General features: G+C 41.8%; 2 protein-coding genes across 2 annotated transcripts in view; both read right to left on the bottom strand.

Moving 5' to 3' along the window:
- Positions 1–17993, bottom strand: part of LOC1279018 (kelch-like protein 17) — a 40006-nt gene extending 22013 nt beyond the window's left edge. The window contains exon 1 of the mRNA XM_061662235.1: positions 17492–17993. The gene's annotated coding sequence lies outside the window, so the exon portion shown is untranslated. The remainder of the gene's footprint in view (positions 1–17491) is intronic.
- On the bottom strand, positions 1849–3138 carry LOC133394019 (nucleosome assembly protein 1-like 1). The gene has a single exon (XM_061662251.1). The coding sequence runs from the start codon at positions 3019–3021 to the stop codon at positions 1966–1968; it is 1056 nt and encodes a 351-aa protein (XP_061518235.1). The 5' UTR covers positions 3022–3138; the 3' UTR covers positions 1849–1965.
- Positions 17994–21001: the final 3008 nt, after the last annotated feature.

Below are 21001 nucleotides of genomic sequence, written 5' to 3'. Positions count from 1 at the left end.
AAAAAAAAGTTTCATATCCATTGAATAGACATGTCACGTTTTTGTATCGAAATAGGATAAAAATCAACTAACTAAATTTTGAACAATAAATACGTCTAAGTAACAGTGTTCACGCAGAACAGAGCGGGACATAGGGTTTAGCTTTACGCTCGTCGATCAGTCGATAAACGTGGATGGATCGATAGCAAGGATGACGAAGATCGCCAGGCTGCTATAAAGCTGCTATAATTGCGTATGGTATAGTGGTGGGAGCTCGGAATCCGAACTACCCGATTCCTTCCCCAGAAGCGTTTCCGATTCCAATTCCACAATTCGTAATCAGCTTCGGCTTCGCACCACACTATCCGCAATCGATACAAAAAAAAAAAAAAAAAATGAGAGAGCCGTATCCAATTCCGACCAAAAGTTCAACTTTTCCGATCACTAGTTAGGTAGATAAAAATTTACAATATAACAAGTCAAGAGAGAAAGTTAAATACTCCACCACGAACGACCATTAGCCCGAATAACATAAATTGAAACACGTTGCTGAAACAAATACCGAAGAAATCGGTTATTTTCTTCAAACAAAATTTAGCACAGCCTTGAAAATGTAGACTCTCTCTTAAATTGTTCCGCGTATAACTAACGTATAGTATAAAAAGTAAGTTTAAAAATGCCTTTATGAGATCAACAAGGAAGATTTAATAAGTTATGTTTAAGTTTGATAAGTTTAAACCTATAAGTTCTGGCAGATGACTCCGGAAGATTTGACTAATAAGTAAGATAATGCGACCTGACCAAAGATCAGGTGATCTTGGGTAATGGTTTGGACAACATTTTCATTTGTCTTAAATTTTAAACATTATACCATCATTTTAGTTTTATCTTAAACCTATTCAAACCCATTTTTTAAATCAATCGATAGTGTCTATACATTGAGTGTAGCGCTCGTTTTTAACATAACAGATAAGCAATACAGTTAAATAAGCGACAGAATATTGTAAAAAAATATTAATATCTCCCAAGGCTATGATAAGCAAATGTTCCAACATTCCCTACCTTTGCGCAAATCTTGTACGTCATTAAATGCGTAAGGTCGCAGTACGATACACTCTGTGGCTTCGCAAAAAAACGCATATGTGCTGACCTACCTCGCCCAAAGTTACGACACTGAATGCGTGAGCATTTTGCAAAAAAAAAAAAAACCCAATATCAGTAAGCATCGGTCAAACGTAATCGGTTAGTTGCGGAAACTACCATACAGACAAACTCCAGTACCCATCCACACCCGCCAGAGAGAGCAAACAAAACGACACCCACAAATGGGATTACGGTGGTAAATTCCGCCAACGTTCCGGGGTGTTGCACTTTCCGGGTTCCATTCATACCCGCCAGTCCGCCTACTGACACAATGGCCTACATTCGGAAGTTGCTGGTGGAGCTGACCACGTATCGCACGTACGGGAAGAGGGATGAGCGAAGCTGCCACCTACTACCATCGTCTTGCATTGATTCATGTTCACACACCCATTTTAAAAGTTGACGACCAGGAAGGGTGTTGGTTTTGGGGGGTGTTTTTCCCTTCCATGCGTCTCGGGGTGCTTCGTTGCACAATGGTTGATTGCAAATACACGTCAGCTCCTCCCAGCCCCGGATGTGGGGGAGAAAGTTGCACCACAAACAGAATAGAACGCGCGGACACACACAGACACCGCCACAAAAACGGGGCTCGTCATTAGTGGAGCCAGATTCAATCGGGTACGGTGCACTTGTTGCCACACCTTAAAATACCTGTTGCATTGTTAGTGGGGGATGAGCACGGCTAAAAGTAGGGAATTCAATTAGGTCACAAACGGTGTGCATGTGTATAGGACTAACAGATACATAATATATTGGCACCACTTGCTTCCAAAACCAACATGGACATAATTTACACATCACGAAATGTTGAAATTCAATTTCTAAAAACTCCCCTTCCCCACTCTAAACCGATTCACTTTCGCCATCTTCACCATTCGGCGTGCTGCACGGATCCTGGCTTGCCGGCTCATCGTCGCCGTCATCGTCTCCGTCCAGCGCCGGGTGCGCTCCCAGATCCTCCAAACTATCAATGTACACGCACCGATCGCAGCAGCACGTGAAGTGGTTCTCATCGCCGAGGTTAATGTTTTCCTTCAGAAACAGAAACACCGCCCGCGGGATGATCGTCTCCTTGATGTGGTACCCGTACTGGAAGTCACACTCCATGATTGCCTCGTTAAAGTCCGCATCGTAGTCGGCGTTGGTCATGCTTTCGGGGTTGAAAAAATCGAAGAACGAACTGCCGGGTGCCTCCACCAGATTGTGCCCATCCTTCCAGTCGATGGTGCACCCTTCGCAGCTGTAGATTTCGAACCCGTTAAACTTGGCCGGTGCGTCCGGGTTCGGGGCGCAGCGCAAAAAGTACTTCTTGCTCAGCACCTCGTTCGCGAAGTACTCGTTGGGGGCGAAGGAAAAGAGCAGCTCGAACCCGGGCACCGGTTCGCTCACCAGCATGACCCGAATGTCCTGCAGCTGCTTCAGCACCGGCTCGTCCCGCGCCTGGATCATGTGCTCGAGGAAGCTGGACTTTAGCACGGTCAGCCAAAACTCGGGCACACCGGTCGGCTGGTCGGCCGCATCGTTCGGGGCAGGGTTCGATTCCGTCAGCTCCGGCACGTCCAGCCCGTTGACGATGCGGGCAATCTTGTCGTGACACTCGGCAAACTCCGCCTGATACTGGACCTCCATCTCGTGCGCCTTCAGGTGGAACTTTACCTCCCGCTCGACGATGTCCAGCTGAATCTTACGCAGCGCGTACAGCTTCGCTTGAATGTTCGGCGGCACCGGGCTGGATGCGGTCGATTGTGCCAGCTCAATCTCCTTGATGCGCTTCTCGATGACGGATATTTGGTGAAGTAGGAATTGTTCCGTTTTCTCCAGCGATGGCGCTTCCTCGTTCGTGGGCGATGGTACGGAGGGGGAAATCATCACTGCTTCGTTTGTTTCATTGTCGGCCATTTTTTTGTTGTTGCTCTTTTGTTGGGTGCTTTTGCGGACACTTGGCCAGGGGTTTTACTTGTACGGAACGACCAACTGCACTGGTTAGATTCGTCGTAATAATTTTGCATCGCGGAGCAGCTGCAAGGTTGCTGGGATGGAATTATGTGCAGAGCATAATAGGGCGTTCCCATGGATACACAGTGTGCGTAGTGCATACGTAGAGCCGAAGAAATGATGGCTGTCGATAAAATGCTTCAATTGAATCCATTCAACGTACATTTTCTCTAAAAATCCTCTTAAATATGTTAAACATTTCTCTATTTTTGTATTCATAGATTATCTTCTACCATTTGACTATAATATTGACCCGAATCTCCTTTGAGGCTTGATGGCGGTCGTTTCGTTAATCCTTTCTCTTAATGATTATAGCCTTTTCCCGTTTAAGACAAGAGAGAACCTTTCATAGGACATACGATAGACAGAACACCAAGGTACCTACGTATGCAGATGGATTTTTACCACTAAAACTCTTTTGTGCCTCAAGGAAACTGGCCGGATCGCCCGCTAGAGCATTACTTCAACCAATGATTATAGCCTTTATGTGCCGTTTGTGGTTCCCAACCTACAGTATCGTAACACCCCGCACGTACAGAAAAATCATAAGCGGGGTTTTTCGTGGAAAATAATCTTGGTATGGAACCGGGCTAGCATTATAATTACCACATAGCGTTACTACCATCAGCGGTAGAGATTAAGGATTTCTAGCAAACTCATAACCTAGATGGCTTCTGAACCGCATTTAACTCGGTGGGTGTGTGGTATAATCGTACGGATAAACAAGTAACGACGTGTTCCATGTTAGCAATTGCTCGAAAAAAACATCCACCATCGTTCCATTGACCAGAGGACTATAAAAATAACCAGGACGTCCAAAAGCCAGTGGCAGATTAAGGCGAGTTGAGGCCCTGCTTCAATGTCTTGCAGAGGTCGGTGACTCGAGAATTGAAGATTGCATCTGCCACAATTTACTGGCGGGAGTGAACTGTTAGACTACTGGCCTCGGGACCCCAAGCCATCGCTTAGTCTGCGTAGTGCTTGATCTGTCACTAGTTTACGCACATGCAAGTAGTATTTAATATCAAAAATTATATTATATAAGAAGTACATGAGAATTTCAACACACAAAAAAATATTGAATTATGCGCATCTATATATCTCACAGCTTTGTCTTCGATTGAATCTGTCCCATACGATGTACTCATTGTACTCAAATTCTTGTGCAGTCTCATTCTTTAACGTTCCTTGTCTGCAAAACGGCTAAGTTATTATTAAATACAGATGGAAGAATTCATGTATGTCCCTTCGACGACCCATTTGGCCCATTTTCTGTGAATTTGTAGGTTACAATTTTAGAAAATTAAGGCAAATGATATTACACCATTTATCTTATTTCTTCTTCTTCTTCTTTGGCACAACAAACGTTGTCGGTCAAGGCCTGTCTGTACCCACTAGTGAAGTGAGCTTGACTTTCAGTGACTTATTTATTACCATAGCAGGATAGTCAGTCCTACGTATGGCGGTACGGTCTATTCGGGGCTTGAACCCATGACGGACATGTTGTTACGTCGTACGAGTTGACGACTGTACCACCACACCGGCCAAATTATTAAATCCAGATGCAATAACTTATGTATGCCCCTCCGACGACCCATTTGGCCCATTGTCTATGCATTCATGGGTGAACACTTTCAAAACTAAAGGCTAATGATAATGATAATAATCCCTTGATAAAGACAAATAATATTACACTCATTATCGTATTAAGTTCATTTCTTATTTGTATAATTAGAAAATTAATTTCTTCTTTAGGGCCCCATCATTACTAGGACAAGTAGCATAATTATAGACAAATTTATCGCTTTGAATATAACTTATCATTGTTCTCCAAAATTTCTCCAGACATTTGTGTAGAGTAATCAGAGAATTGCAATAAAGGTTAGCAAGAGAGATTATAGCAAATCTTATTATTCGTTAGGGTGTTCAATATCTCTCGTAGGTATTCATTTAAATCCTCGAAATCCATGATAAGCCGGCATAACTGCGTTGGTAATTACACAACAAAAATAAGAAGAAGATGATGATGATGGTGATGATGCACACCTCATACTTGTGTTGAGATGACGAAGCTATCGTTAAGATAATAAAGTTAAAAAAAAAGATATTAGATTTATTTACTTGCAAAGTAACTGCTTCTTGCGGGTCATGTCTTCCGAATGCATTGAGAATTTATTGACGATTTTTGTTCAGGATACGTTGGTCTTGCTAACACAGGCTTTGTACCAATTGAAAAGTTCTTCAATGTGATTGTTTTAATACGCGATAAATTATTGCACTGAATCTCGAGTTTATACACAGTTGATATCGTGAGGGCATTGTTCTCTCCTGACGGGGCTCCTGCACACAGCGTTGATAGAAGGTTTTATTTCGACAAAAACTTCTTCGGAACACTGAAGACTAAAATAGAGTCGTTCCAGGAATTCACATTCACCTTATAAAAAAAGAATATTTATGTATTATGTCAATTTGCCCGTTTGAAAAGGGTACTCGTGGTCGTAAACCTTTCCTGTAAACAGATCGATTTCTCTTAAACCGATCAGAATATCCTTATATAAATAAAATAAACCTTGCATGAACCTACTTAGTTGCTATGTACTTTCAGAAAATCCTGAATCTTTCAATACATTCAATTTCAATACAGTACATAATTCCCCTTAAAAAGCCTTAAGTCCCACTGTTCGACAGCATCGACCAAACCGAAACAATCTATCATAAATTACCGTTACTTCGGACGGCTGGAAGAAAAACACATCCGTTTTTGGAATGATCTGCCCCCATCAAACGGAATTAGGTGTATTATAAATTAATGGTGATGCTTCTCGCTACGCAACCTGTCGCTTTTAAGTCATGCAGCAAACCGACCATCGTTAGCCCTGTGCTAGGTTGTCGACGGCCCTTGAATAAGAATGAACCGAGAAAGTAACCGAACCAAACAACCGCACCATGCTCCATTTTGCGTGCCCCGCTGGTTGTTAGATCCTACCGGGGGCCGAGAGTTTCGCCACAGTTCCCGAAGGATAACACGCACACGCACGGCGTTTCGGAGAGTATATAACCACGTGTCTCGAGAGGGAGCTGCGAGAAGGCTGCTACGCATTTACTTCCTCCGTTGAGTCGTTTCGGGGAAAAAAGTAGGTCAATGTTGCCGAATTCCAGTTCCACTGCTCTCCCCCCGTCTGCTGCCCCAAAAACCTGTGCAAAAGCGTATAATTTTACGACCCCTCACCCCGTAAACCATATGATATGCCCTTTTGCAAGCCTCAACATATTCCTTTTCCTTTGGGTTGGTTAGGGTTTCCTCTAGCTTTGGGACGGTGCTGAGAACGAATGAAACCTTCCAGTCTGGACTTTTGTACTTATCATGTCGGAGATTTTCAAATAAGAACCACCGTTGTTTGTCTGGGCGATGGGAATAATGTCTAAACACCACAGAAATGATAGCGGGTAGCCGGTCCCGGAGCGAAGACAAATGTGAACCCTCCATCTAAACGGACCACAACGAGAAGAGCCTCTCCGGCTGGAAAGTGAGCCTTCGGTATCGCTTGCAGGATCTACCACGATGCTTGATTCTATTTCCGTTCTCGCCACCCGCTGTATGCGGCACACACATACACAGCCAGGCCAGGTTAACCTGCGTCGATGGGGTGGACGGTACATGGGTCGATTTTCAGTTCGCTCGCCCGACCGCCGCGACCCATACCAAAACTAAACAACACGGTGGAGAAGCAATTTTCACCTTGTTTTTCACTTTCACTTTTCCGGCCAACCGACCCGACACCAAACGGAATCCGGGCTCGGCTGTGTGAGTGTGTGTGCTGGCGTCATCGTCTCGGCCGAACGTGCTGCCTAGTGCCGCACGGTGTGCATGTGGCGTAATGCTACCCCCGAGTTATGTAATACACCGGTGGCCCCAGGACCGGGGCCCAGCATTGGAACACCATGCGCATTTTTCTTCCGTTTATCGATTGCTTCTTTCCTTCCTCGGGCAGTGCTTTAAGCGGGACAGAGGGCGCGGGACAACGCCGTATTTACACATTCGCTCATAGTGTAATGAGTACCGTGGGGAGGACAGCGAGGAGGTTCTAATGTACGGTTCCGGGACCGGGTTTTTGGAAACTCCACGCCACCACCACCACCACGGAAGGATAAAAGGGATACCAAAGCCGCCGTCACTGAACGAATTTTGGTTGGCAACAAAGCAGCGCTAGACCGCTGCTGCCATTCACATGTTCAAAAAATGGGGAAGCATTTTGGAGGACAAGGAGAGTTAGAGAAAGAGAATTTTATTTATGGAAGGGAGGGTGGTGACTGCTTTTTCGGGGACAGTTTCCCCCAATCTCCCTATTTTTTTTTTGGTTCATCATATGCATGGGGTGCAGGGGGTCAATTTCGTATCGATTTCTTCCCCGCAGAGGTAGGAGGTGAAGTAGAAAGTGTACGCATGAGGATTCAGGAAGTTGCTACATACGGTTGGTAACTCTTGCTTCAAAACCCTAGAAAAACCCTACAATTCCTGGAACTTCTCGGATACTGTGATATATGACAGGAGCGCATAAAATAATAGGATTTTAGTGAAAAGTGGTTTAGGTGTCGGTTTGGGAAAATTGGATTGAACTTAATTAGTGTCAAAATATTGTATTGCTATAGTTTACTACGGAGCAGAGATTTTTATAATGCAGAGCGCTATTTTTAAGTTCCTCTTCCAGTGATGATTTAATAATATAATAAGGTAATAAATAGTGCATCAGATTATTCTATAGCAGGAAGCATGCAAGTTATATGCTTAGATTTAAACTTATTTCAATTAGCAATTGTATTTTCAATACACCATGTATCGATAGATTTTATCCTCTGTACATTTGCATCCTGTATATTTAGCCTTTTCCCGGGCATACTCGATTGTTGAAGCTTTTATCTTAGTAGATCCTTGATAAAAAAATCTTTGGTCAACCTTTACAACAGGAACAAGAAAATTAAAAAGAAAATATCATATTTCAACATGAAAAAACAATGCAAAACATCTTCCAGTTGATTTATTGGTTGGAAATTATGGATGGAATCTAAAATCCTGTTCATTTAGAATCGTTTACGGGCAATTTCAATTTCAACAAGCAATTTCCACAGAAATTAATGTTTTTGGCATCAAACAAAAGTTATTTTATTACCATTGAATATATAAAAAATATAGTGAAAAATATGTAACAAATATATAAAGATGAGGTACAGATAATTGCAACGACTTATCCTTTGATGCCTTTCATTGGATTCCACACTATCGATATATCGTCTATACAATTTGTATAAGGCACTATTCTTCCTATTAAAGGCACTATTCTTGAAAGCTCATATTTCGTGTGTCATTACATGAATTTGACGACAAATGTCTCAGCAAAATAAATTTTATACTTGCTGCTGCTTTTGTAATATGATATTTTTTAGCAGGAACCTCAATTTCAAAAAAGTTTAGATTTTTTTTGTTGCCAAACTATTTTGGACTTTCCTAGTGGTTGTGCAACTTTTTTTCAACAATGTAATTCCTAGGTTAATAATTATTGAACACAAGTATGTGTATGTAACAACAAAGATTGTTGTTGTTGCAAGATTGTATAATGTGCTCCAATACCTTGAACAAAATGTGAAAAAAAATCTATATAGCACCACTGGTGATCCTAATAAAAATAAAACTAGGTGACTGAATTCTATTTGAACAGGTCTTTAACATTAGATAGAGAAATAAATTAAATATATCGAGTGCTTTCCTCTTGCTTCTACTCCTTTGCTTTTGAATGAATTATTTCTATGCGACGCTTTTGATGACCAAAGATTAAAAGATGACCAAAGATTAAATTTTAAATTGTACGTGTCATTGCAGAGTACGTCGTACATCATTTTGCGGCAAACAATTCTTTTTTACATATATATCGGGAATTGAAGGCTTAACCGTACGTTGTTCTAAAGAAGTACAGTTTTAGCATTTAGCCAAGGATTGCGAGCTTTGTAGCGATCTAAGATTGACTATCATTACTAATCGGTAAAATATTATTTTCGGATACAGTGTAGAATGTGAAAGTTAGATGATTCATTCCTTCTTTCAACATATTTTAGCACCTATTAGGGTAAATGTACCTATAGTGGTGGTAGTACCAATAGTGGTGGTGTTGCACTAAAATGCGGTTCATACGGCAAATCACAAGAAATTAAGTTATTTACGTTAGTGTAAAATGTTCTTTAGCCTTTTACAAAGGTTTTCAAAGTTAAATGGGGCCATTCCGTTACTTAGTAACCGAAAAAATCCATTATTTTGTGAAATGTGTCAACATTTTTCCAAAATCCTTAGGATATCATAACGAAACTCATTTTTCTGTTAACGTTCTAAATGACCACATAACCACGCAAATACTAGTTTTTCAACATAACTGTTATGAAATGTTATTGTTTTACTAAAATTATTTGCCTTTTGACCATATTTATGCATTTTTAAGTGTTTTTTACCATAGTGCCATTATAGGTACACAAAACAGGCATGTTCCTATAGTGGTTATAGTTATAAAATCAATAAAAACAGGTCGTTTTAGATTTTTTCGAGGATATTTTTGACATGTCGTACTGTTTTCACTAAAACATGCAACAGAAATGAGTTTTATGTAGGTAATTTACCAAAAACAGGCCAAAATTCGCTTAAATGGCTGAATGAAAAATTGACTTCAAATCAAGCTTTCTGTTCCGGGCGTAGGTTGACGACAGGTGTTGACAGGATGCAGTACCTTAGTCAATAGTTTCATTGATCAAATTTATACATTTTTTACGATCAAATTACGCAAGAAACCTATATTATGTCAGTAATCCTTGCTATTCATACGAAAACAGCTTCAAACTAAGTTTCATTGATATTATACACCGTTTTTGATGCATCTTTGTTTACCACCACTATAGGAACACAATACGACGACTATAGGAACCATACCACCATTATAGGCACAACGAAGCAGTCACAAAAATATGTATTTTTTCGTAAATTTGATGTATTTCATGATAAAAATGGTTGTGATTGCGTAGATAAAACATATTCCAATTGGTATGTGTTAAAATATTCAGAAATTGTCCTTCCTGACACTTTAAAGCCATTAAAACACATCGGTACCACTACAAATTGCACCACTATTGATACATTTACCCTATGAACAGTGGCAGATTAACAGAAGTGTAGGCCCTAAGCAGGCACACGTAGAAGGATCAAGTGAGGAATTGTATAAGGAATTCCAAACCATAGACGGACTGTCAAGGAAATTTACTTGTTAGCCGGAGGTTGAATGGTTGGCCCCCAGGGGGGCCCTCCCTCACGCGGTCGCATAGTTTGCGTACTGCTTAATCCGCCCTTGGTTATGAGAATTATTTTCATCTTACTAGTAACTTATTAAAGGGTTTGAATATCCCAATTCAGACTTAAAAATCCACTCTTGACCGATCAACTGATGAATAACATTACTACTAATACTAATAAGAGCACTTTAAATACGATATTGGAACTGATTTTAAGGGCGGTTCCGTGGTAGAGTCGCCCATTCGTACGACATGATAAACATACCTGCCATGGGATGAAGTTTCATATGAACAGTCCCCCTGTAGCAAGGACTAACTACCCGTCTGCGTGGTATTGAATAAGCCTCGAAAGCCTGAATAGGCCGGCATGTCCACGTTATACCAAAAAGAGGAAGAACTGAATCTAACAGTTTATCAGTATTCGTTGAAACGTTTTACAACTCACTGACTGAACCGATGGAAGATAGAATTAAAACCAGAGCTTGGGAATTTGGGAATAGTATTTGCATGTTTTACAGTCGTTGGAATTGTAGATTATTCAATATACATTTAACTACAATTAAACTTTACATTACATATGCTGTAATTTGTCTCAATACCATCATCAACTTCTGCTCACGCTTCTTCGCTGTTTCTCTATGCTGTATCAACATGATTTTAATTAACGCAATGTTAACGTTCGAAAGCAACAGGCGCACTTGCATGACAGGATGCAGTTAGCCTCGCAGGGATGCACATTATGCAGTCATGTGCTGCAAAAGCCATTCCCATTAAAGTGGGATACAAGAAATTGTGGTAAATTTAAACCAAGCTTCTTCTTTCACTTTTAAACCACAGTTCCCACGGTTTTGATCCACAGGAAAACGGACGTTAAAGCTAAATTTGCCCCCCCCAAAAAAGAAACACAATTTAATAAATATGCCCACGAACACGAGCAAACATTGCCGGCATTTGCACGGGAGTGCGCAATTTTTGCTTCTCTCTCTCTATTGCTCTGCATCAAATATGCCGTTTCATGTGGTTTTGTGCCGGCATCGTCCACCCCTCTCGAAGCACTGCGTAATAATTCCACCATTTTTATCCCCTGCCGCAACGCTGCTCCGGGCCAGGCATGGTGCAATAAAATTATAAATTAAGTTTGTGCTTTCGCCTTCACTAACGCTCACTTGGGAAAGTCTTTCGTGTGGTTTGATTAATATGTATGGCGGTGCTTTGGGTGGAGGGTAAATACAATGTGCAAACATGTTATCATAAAGCAAAACGCTGAAACACAAAGAAAAGGGAAGAAAGAAAGATAGAAAAGAAGCCTGCAAGATAGCGCTGAGGTACGATGAAGATAAACGTTGTTCACAAAAATTAAGAAAAATGTGTAAATTATCACCTTTTTAACACTTTCACAAGCGCCATTAAATTAAAAAAAGAAGCTCTGAGTGAAACAAATGCCTCCCTCCCTTACATTAATGTACTAATACGCGTTGTAATTACATAGCTTAAAAAGACGCTCAAATATGTCCGCTTGCGTAATCGGTAAGCCGGTCAAAGATGATGCCGCCCTCGGCATGGGTGGCAGAGTTAACCGAAACTCAACCCAATATGTTACACTTAAGCGCGACACGCTTATGCTATCCAATGGACGCATGGAAAGCAAAAAGCATGGAACCATATGCTGCTAAATGACCGCTTCTACCATTCTGCCATAACCTCCCATCTCCCTTTTTGTCCAAAGCCCGTTTGTTAATTGAATTAACGCACTCGCATTTATCAGCGACACCTCGGCGTTGGTGTCACAACGGCCCGATCATGCTCATCAGACTAACACACACCGTGAATCAGTGCAACACTGGTAACCGTCCCCCCGCTCCCTCCTCCTTTTCACCTCCATGGAGTGTCAACGGGAGGCAGAAATCGCTTGACAGCAACTGAACTTGTCCACCAAGTTAGGGCGAAAAAGCATTAAAATGATTGTTTCATTTGCAGCGCGGTTTTCCAATTTGTGCTGTAATAACGGTCTGTTTCTTCTTTTTTTTTTGGTTCGAAATACTCCGCTGGGGCCTCGGGAAGGTCAGAGATTGGCTGCCGATCATTAACAAACGCTCAGAAGGTTATTCAACTCGAATATGGGAGAAAGGAGAGACACAACAAGAGGGCGGTGAGGGTTGTATTATTATGTTATCGTATTGTTGCTCGAAATAAAGGTAAACACACACACACACACAAGCACAAACACGCACCACTTACAGTTCACTAATGTTCCCGTGGGTGAGCCTCCCGTTCCCGTCACAACCGTGGACCGCAAGGGGTGATGATGATTATTAGCATATTAAGTCGAACCGGCTAACGCTAAGCCCTCCACCGGGAGCGAAGACTCGAACCCTCATTAAAGGCCCGTCGCTGTGTCATTTACATACCCCTCCCCCCGCCAGACAACCACGTGAACCACGAACACGAACGATTTGCAAGGTGGGTCAGCCCAGTTCTTTCTATCACGTCAGCAGCACGTCACCCTAATGCGCCTGCTTTTTTGCTGCTTTTTCAACTGTACACTCGTGCTTTTTGATCGTTTTCCCCCTGTTAGAAGGTGGAAACGTGCGAAGAACGAATCTATTATCACTGATAAGAAAGCGCCGTGTTTTTTTCTTCTTTTTCCTACACTGCCTGCTGACACTGATCCTGACGCTGATTCGTTACACAACTTTTGAGGGGTAGAAAAGGAATGGTTTTGGCAAGAAGGAAAAAAAACACATGGAAAAGCCACCTACAGCTGCAGCGGGTTGTGTGTGTTTTGAGCAAGGCGGATGGACACGTCCGACACGATCGAAGGCTTCCCGTGTACTGAGCGCGGCCATCAAATGCCGGCTGCCGAATAAACCAAAGCCCACCACCCGGCGGGGGAGTGACAGACACACGGCGGCACCCGTTGGTGGGTGGTGGGTGGTAGCCCTTTTTTGCTTTCCATTTTGTTCTTTTTTTGTCCGTTCCAGTTTGCCAAAGTGCTCGAATGGGTGCAGCACAACACTGGTCGACCAAGGTGTAGGACACGAGGGAGTGGGAGTGCGTGGGAGAATAGGCGATGCCATATTTACTATGCAAGCAGGCTTCGGGCGCGCAGGCGGTTTCGGCGGCCACCGGGCCATTGTTGACGCTGAGGGCGCTCGGCTCGGTGTTTCATGCCCGCGGTGTGCGACGGCAAGACGACAAGCGGCCGAAGTGGCAGTGCCTGTCGAGTGGTAGCAGCAATAGCACGAAACCAAAAAGAGTAAAAAACTTCCCAACAGGGCGGCGTTGAGGAGCGTGGAAAAATGGAGGGGGAAAAACACAAAAATCAACGAATGCCTGCACCGTCGCAAGGAGTGAGCACAAGCGGGCAGGGCAATACGGGACAACACGGGGAGCAAAAATTGGGTGAGAATTGGGTAGGACAGTTGTGTTTTGCAGCTACTGCAACGATTGAAAACGGCTGTTTTTAGCACTCCAAACATGGAACCGGTGTCAGAAGTGTTGAGTTAGGGAGGGAGCGAGACAGAGAGAGAGAGAGATAAAGGTGATAGTTTGTGTTTGAGAAAAAAGGGCTTTTGAGGAATGTTATTTTCTTTTTAGTTTTTAGTTTTTAATAAATTAAATAAAGCCCGCACAAGACGGTTTAACTAATCAACAGTGATGCTCTTGATGGTAGTAGTAATGCACTAAAAGACTTAAATTATAAATACTAAATTATACTGGTATACAATGTTCTCTATTTTTTTAGAACAGAGTTTCAAAATCAAATTATGCCTTTCTACTACATAAAAGCAAAAAAAAAAAAATTAAATGTGTTTAATTTGTTCCAGATTATTTAAGTTTGACGATTAATCAATTAAAATCAAAATCAGTCTGACGATTCAATTACGATATTATGACAGTAGAGCCCCTTTCACAGAGGCGAGTAGGGATCGAGCCAATACAAATACCAACACATAATGCTGAATTTATTAAGGATTAATTTTACGCATTTGCTCGTCTTTCCAAGCTAAGAGTATTTTGTATGGAAATGAAACAAACAATGAAAAAATAAACTGTCGTTATCAAAACTACAGAATTTCCAGTTTCCAATGATCTAGTTGGTCTACCATGATTTAGTTGCCCTGACCTTGACCAATTTGACCACTGTAACAACCTGTCAATTTGTCTAGTACACTTCAAAGGTATATTTGGAAAGCCTATCAAAAACCCAAATTTTACTCTTTACTACTTTTGTATTTGTAAAGAAGATTTTGCAATTTATTTATTGTTTCTCAATCATGTATATGAGAAGTGAAAGCCACTGCACAAAATTTTGGTGATTGTCTGTGATTTTCACCGATGATTTCACAGGTGATTTCACAGATACCTCAAAATTGCCTAAAATCCAAGTGTCCGACAATGAGTATCCTGTACTTGCGTATTTGTAGACTTGGCGTCCTTGCAATTGAGACTATCGACGAAGCTCCTACAAAATTTAAATTAATCGTTCCAGGAGCTTCTTAATGCTTTCTTGCCATGAGAGGTTTTATTGTTAATATGGAAGAGTGTAAAAGTATGTCAAGTTTATCTAGGCCTTCAAAAATTACATCCAATCTTCAACACACTTTGATTAGAATTATATTATTATGAATTTTTAGGAATATATTAGAATGGAACTCACACGAAAACATGCATGTGGAGATAACGGCTGATAAAAACATCATTAAACTTGAACCATAAATGTTACATGCACTAAAACGTTAACCTTCAGCTGGCATATGTTTAATTGAATGATTCTCCTTCCGTAATAATGATATTTTACAGGAGTAAGCATCATACATTTTCACAGCATCTATCAGCTTAGTAAATATCTCAACTTAGTTAGTTAATCAGTAAATTCTGGCTATGGACGAAATAATTCAATAATTAGCATGACCATTGATAATAATTCATCATAATTCATAGGATGATTAATGTTTTCAGAGATAAAAGTTATACATTTTTAAGCGAAATTGTAGCTGAATTTTTACTCGCTTGATGAACACTATCGACAAAAAACAGTATTTAAAATAGTTGTTGGCATATTGCATTCTTTAGAGCAGGGGTCTACAAACTACGGCCCGCGGGCCCTTTGAGAGCTTAAAATGCGGCCTACGATGACTTTGTAAAGGTTAAAATAAATATTATATTATTTCGACTGTCTTAAATAAAATTGTATTTTTTCGCCTTTATAAAACGAAAATCAAGCTTCAATAATACGAAGCAGTACAAGTCTCGTAAGCATTGTGTTATAAAAACGAGATTGAAAGGATCAGCAATCAGTCAAAATTTTACTGTTAGGTTCGAGGTTTAATGAAAATAAGGTTACAAAAGATTCAAAATAATTATAGTGTTACGAAAGTATAAATTTAAATTAAAATGCGGAAAATTATCCTTTACTCAATACATCGCCCGTAAACACTGAAATTCACAAATTCAAATTCACTCAATTTCCATTTCCATAAATCAAGATTCAACAACCCATACGGCAACGGACAAGCGCAAAACCATTCAACCTTTCCACCAAAGATAAGAACGACAACATAAATCGTGTGTGGGGTTGCGTGGACTGGCCACTTCAGCAGCCAACAACATGCTCCGAAACATCAAACAGCGGCCCTCATCATCAAACGGAAAATCCCTTTTACAACAATCAATTATTACTACATGCCAAAGTTTCTCGCAATCTGGAGGAAAAAGAAAGAAAGAAAAAACCGAAACATCTGCATACACACAAGCCAAACGGCCCGAACCGATAAGTCCTTGACGACCCCGGCGGTCACGACTTACGGCGTTGGTCACCAGGCACATGGCACATCTATCTTTCCCGTGCGTAACCCGCGCACGCCACGAAAGTTATAAAAAAGCTATTAACCAGCCGGCGAAAATGGGAAGAGAAGAGTAAAGGGGAAAGTTCCACACACACGGACACACAAACAGACACACACACCCGCACATGACACGATGCCAAAGAATGGAACCGGCAGCGGACAATGTGTGTGTGTTGTTGGTTCATCAATTGCTAATCCATCTCCCCGGAACGTCAATATCGGCAAAAACAATAAAAACACATACACCCCCCCCCCCCCCCATTCACCCATGTGCCAAACAAGAAAGAAAAAAAGGACAAACAGGGTGATACGGTGCGCCGCAAGGGGGGGGGGGCAGCGTTTGCCGAAATCAACCCATCGACGGCCAGCTGGTATGACGGAAGCGCAGAATAAAAACGTAATGATTCTCATCTTGATGTAGGCCGCGCGTACGATTAGCTCATCTGTGCCGCCACCGTCTCACGCCGTACATGTTACTCTGTGTGTGGCTGTGTGCACTGTTTGCACTGTCTTCACTCGTTGGGTCTTCCGATAAAATAAATATTCCCTCCTCTTGAACTCGAGCTTCGGGAGCAATTCGAGGTCAATGTACCGTGCGCGCGTGACTGCGTGTTGCTAGGTGAGGAACGCCCCCCCAAAAGTGGGATGAGAAGGGCGGACAGTGCGGGTAGTTTACTTTGCACTGCACACGATAGCAGCATGGCCTGCTCGATTGACACAAAGAGAGAGAGAGAGAGAGAGAGAGAGAGAGAGAGAGAGAGAGAGAGAGAGAGAGAGAGAGAGAGGGGGGGGGGGGGGATGAAAAATTGATACGCGACCACGGGAGTGAGCAAGCCTTTCACCGTGGCCAAAAGCGAAACAGTAATGGGAATCCTTTCCTTTTAAAGGGATGAAACAGGACCAGGATCCAACTCTACACAAATGGGCGCTAGCAAACCTGCCCGAGTTCGTTCATCCCTTCGCAACAAGGAAGTGAACATAGAAAGCACGAAACGTCATTCTCTCCCCCACCTTTTTTTTCTTTGTGTGTGTACCTGTGCGCTTCTGCGAAAAACGTGCTTCTCAGCGCCTACCTTTCCAATACGCACACACACACACACTGGCAAACGAGGTGCATCGCCACCGCGGTCGCACACAGCCACATGGAAAGCTGTCAAAATTAACTGACATGTACTAACGACGACCACCAAGCAACTACTTACACGAGACACGCGGGGGTTTCCAGGAAGTGTAACCACCACAAACCGGTCGCGTATCGTGCGGCCGCCGACGTTTTAGCACACGCACACAACCACGGGCCACGGTTGCGGGACTTTCGGGAAGCACGTGAAAGTAAACACTTTTCATTCTTCGCTTCCTCGCTACTTCTTTGACCAAAAACTGGGCGTCTCCATGGGTTGCCGCTTGTTGCCAACTGGACACGAACCTTGCAGTTGCTGCTTTCCGAAGAAAAAAATCAACACACACACGCACGCACGCACTTGTGCACCAATTCTCATGCAAACACCTGTGAATTCACCTTTTCTTCTCTCCAGTCAAATCATTCAATTCGGTCGTAAACGAGCGTTTTTTGACACTTGCACACACACACACACACACAAAGGCACGTACGAACACATGCACGTTCCCACATGTACGCTCCACGCGCGCACGCACTACACGCGGCCCGACAGATGGATGGCGAACTACTGACAAAAGCTGGCCAGCCGTTGGGTTGCAAAGATTGACGCCGCGCGCGCCGAGATGACGAAGATGTCGTAAAACATCGGCTCTCCAGAGCGCGCGTCTGTTTCTTTTTTGCTTCTTCTTTCTTTGTGTGTTTTGCGGGAGTGTGCGCACTACTACTACCAATCGGTAGGGTGTATATGTGTGTGTATGTGAGTATGAGTTTGCGAGAGCGTCTAACAACGGGGGAAACTGTGACGATGTGTGCATGCTCTGATGAGGGTGGCAATGCAAAGTAGTTACCACTATGGGTGAAAAGTCGGGGAAAAGTTGGACAAATGTTGGTAATAGCAAAAATGTAACAATAGCATTAAAAATTAATAAAATTAACTACTTTACACTCAAATTGCTTGCCAACTACTAATTTTAACAACAACAAGAAACAACTTAAATATTCCGGAACAATCAGGCCGATTGGGGACTATTGATAAAAACACACATTAACAAAAATGGAGCTAGCGTTAGTAGTTATTTCTCTGTTTGTCGTCAGTAAATATGTATTTCTTTTTCTTTTTGGCGTACCGACCCGCATGTTTATGCCGGTCTATACAAGCTTTCGATATTTTTTTAGTTGCACGCAGCCGTATAGTCACTCCTTACTACGGGAAGGACGGTTCATATGAGGTTTGAACCCACGACGGAGATGTTTGTTAAGTCGTGCAAGTTAACGGATGTACTATGGGAATTTAAATTGAAAATGTTATTCAAATAGTTTTTGCCTACGCCCAAATGAGTAGACTTTTGCACAAAAGTCTAGACAAGATTTTCTAAAAAATAATAGGCCATAGTAATGTAATCGAAGCCAAATAATGGAGCTAAAAGAAACAAGTAAGAAATCGAATAAGTACGAAAAATAAGCAAAATGATAATGAATCATGAAACAAAAAGGAAATGTTAAAAAGGAAATAACACGAAAAAAAGGAATAATAAATATCAATAAAGAAAATGTGCAAAATAAACTCAAAAGGCATGAGTATTATTAATCCTAAGAAAATGAAAGTGTACACACTGTAAAAAGGAATCGGCTTGAAAGAACAAAAACTATAAGAGAAAACTGTGTGAACAACATAACGAACCAACAGAAAGCTTTTTAAAAAAGAACTGGAGAAATAAATAAACACATGTCATGGAAACAATTAAACAACGAACAAGCAGATATTCACTACTATATTGTGCTTCGTTTTCCAATAGTAACCAACAACGCTTGTTGTTAAATGACTGTATATTTAAATGAACAAAATCAAAACTACCTCCCATTCTACAAACTTATCATTTAATGCATAAAATCGTACATTATGTACCAAAAGCGTGACATCGGGTGACGTGCACCACATAAATTCCCTCCCCCCTTTGGTGCATAAACGGTAGTACGGGATGGCCGTGTCTCGCTCTCTTCCTCTCTCACTCTCTCTCGCTCATTCAACCGCTCACTCACTCTCACGATTCATGCGCTGCCAATTCATGATGGAAAGAAAAACGACGACTTGTTGTCGCCCGCCGACATGAAACGTCATGGTTTGCCGGAAGAACGGTGCAAAGACCTTCACCTCGTTCCCGCGTTTCCGCTTCCCCGTGTCACCCAAAACAGGCATCCCCTTTGGGCAGAAGAGAAGGGGGGGGGGGGGGGGGTAGGGTACATTCTTTCACCGGATTTCGCGTCTAGAAATGCACATTTGCACTGGCCCGTCTGTTTCCCTTTTTGCTTTATTTTCGTGTTTCTTTTAGAAAATTAAAGGGAAAATATGTTTTTGCAGCCCTCTGGTTGGAGCAGGTGGCACCGGCACGGTTCGGGTGGGCTAGGGTTCGCGTGTATGCACTTGTTGTCGTTCCGGTTGGATGAACCGGAATGAGGCAGCATGAAAAGCTAACGATAGGGGTAAAGGAAAAACAAAGAACGATATGAATCTCGGTCTGGATTATTATGTCAAATGGCGAGTTGCGGAGCGGGGTGGCACGCAGGAAGTGTACCACATTGTTTGGGAGGGCGAAATTATTCTTTTGAATTTGTGTTCCATGGCGCCAAACCCGGATGCCAATGGAGGATAGTGAAGTTCGGGAGTTTGGGGTCAAGTTTGTACTGCACTTCATGTGCAGGAAAACTATTTCTGTAAGTGAGGTTCATCCAAAACATCATACTTTGCTCACCGATTTGCTGACATATTTGCATATTTGAACAGATTAACATAAATGACAACAAAATCTGTCCATTTTGAAGTAAACGATAGAGTTAGAACATTTATAGAACAACTGAGATTTGTAGAGCAAGGACCATGCTGTTGTATGTAGCGCATAATGCAATTTACTTTTGATTCTTAACCTTCAGTGTGATACTTTTGTGGGTCTTTCCGCAATCCCTGAACAGAGTAACTTCACACCTTTTTTTATTATACGTCTTGCCTTATTATACGCTGTTTTCCTCTAAATATTACAGCCAGTTTCTTCTCTTTAGGATTCTTGTGATCTTGTCCTAATGTCCTTACATCTTTCTGTACTTGCAGTTCATTAGAAATCCTCGTGAGCAACCCTTAACAGGGATTTCATAATGAAGGGTTCTCATAATTTTGGAACACTTTCTTGACTTTGAGGGAAAATTATCTTTATGTAACAGGAATCCAATAGGATGACAAAGGATGCCACAGAGTTAGATTCATGTACAGGTGTCCCCCGAGATACGACTGTATTTGGGACCGAAAAAAATGTCCCAAAGGAAGGCGTAACTCGAAATAGTCGTATGTCGAATATCTGTGAATATAAAGTTCATAACTGAAATTGAAGAGTCGGAATCTATGAAATCGTGTATTTTATTTAAAATAATGTACAATAATGTATTAGTTTACACCAAAAGCCGTTTACACAATATAGATATTCAAGACCGGGGAGTTGCAGAATCTGTGGAAATGTATTTGTAACGATTATCAGCAAAGAAATTCAAAAAAAATACATCAATTTCGTCTCAATTACAACTTCTAAATGTCAAAATCAAAATC

This window comes from Anopheles gambiae, chromosome 3 (genome assembly GCF_943734735.2).
Source record: "Anopheles gambiae chromosome 3, idAnoGambNW_F1_1, whole genome shotgun sequence".
NCBI classification, from domain to species: Eukaryota; Metazoa; Arthropoda; class Insecta; order Diptera; family Culicidae; genus Anopheles; species Anopheles gambiae.
This window is presented reverse-complemented; position numbering and strand designations above follow the sequence as displayed.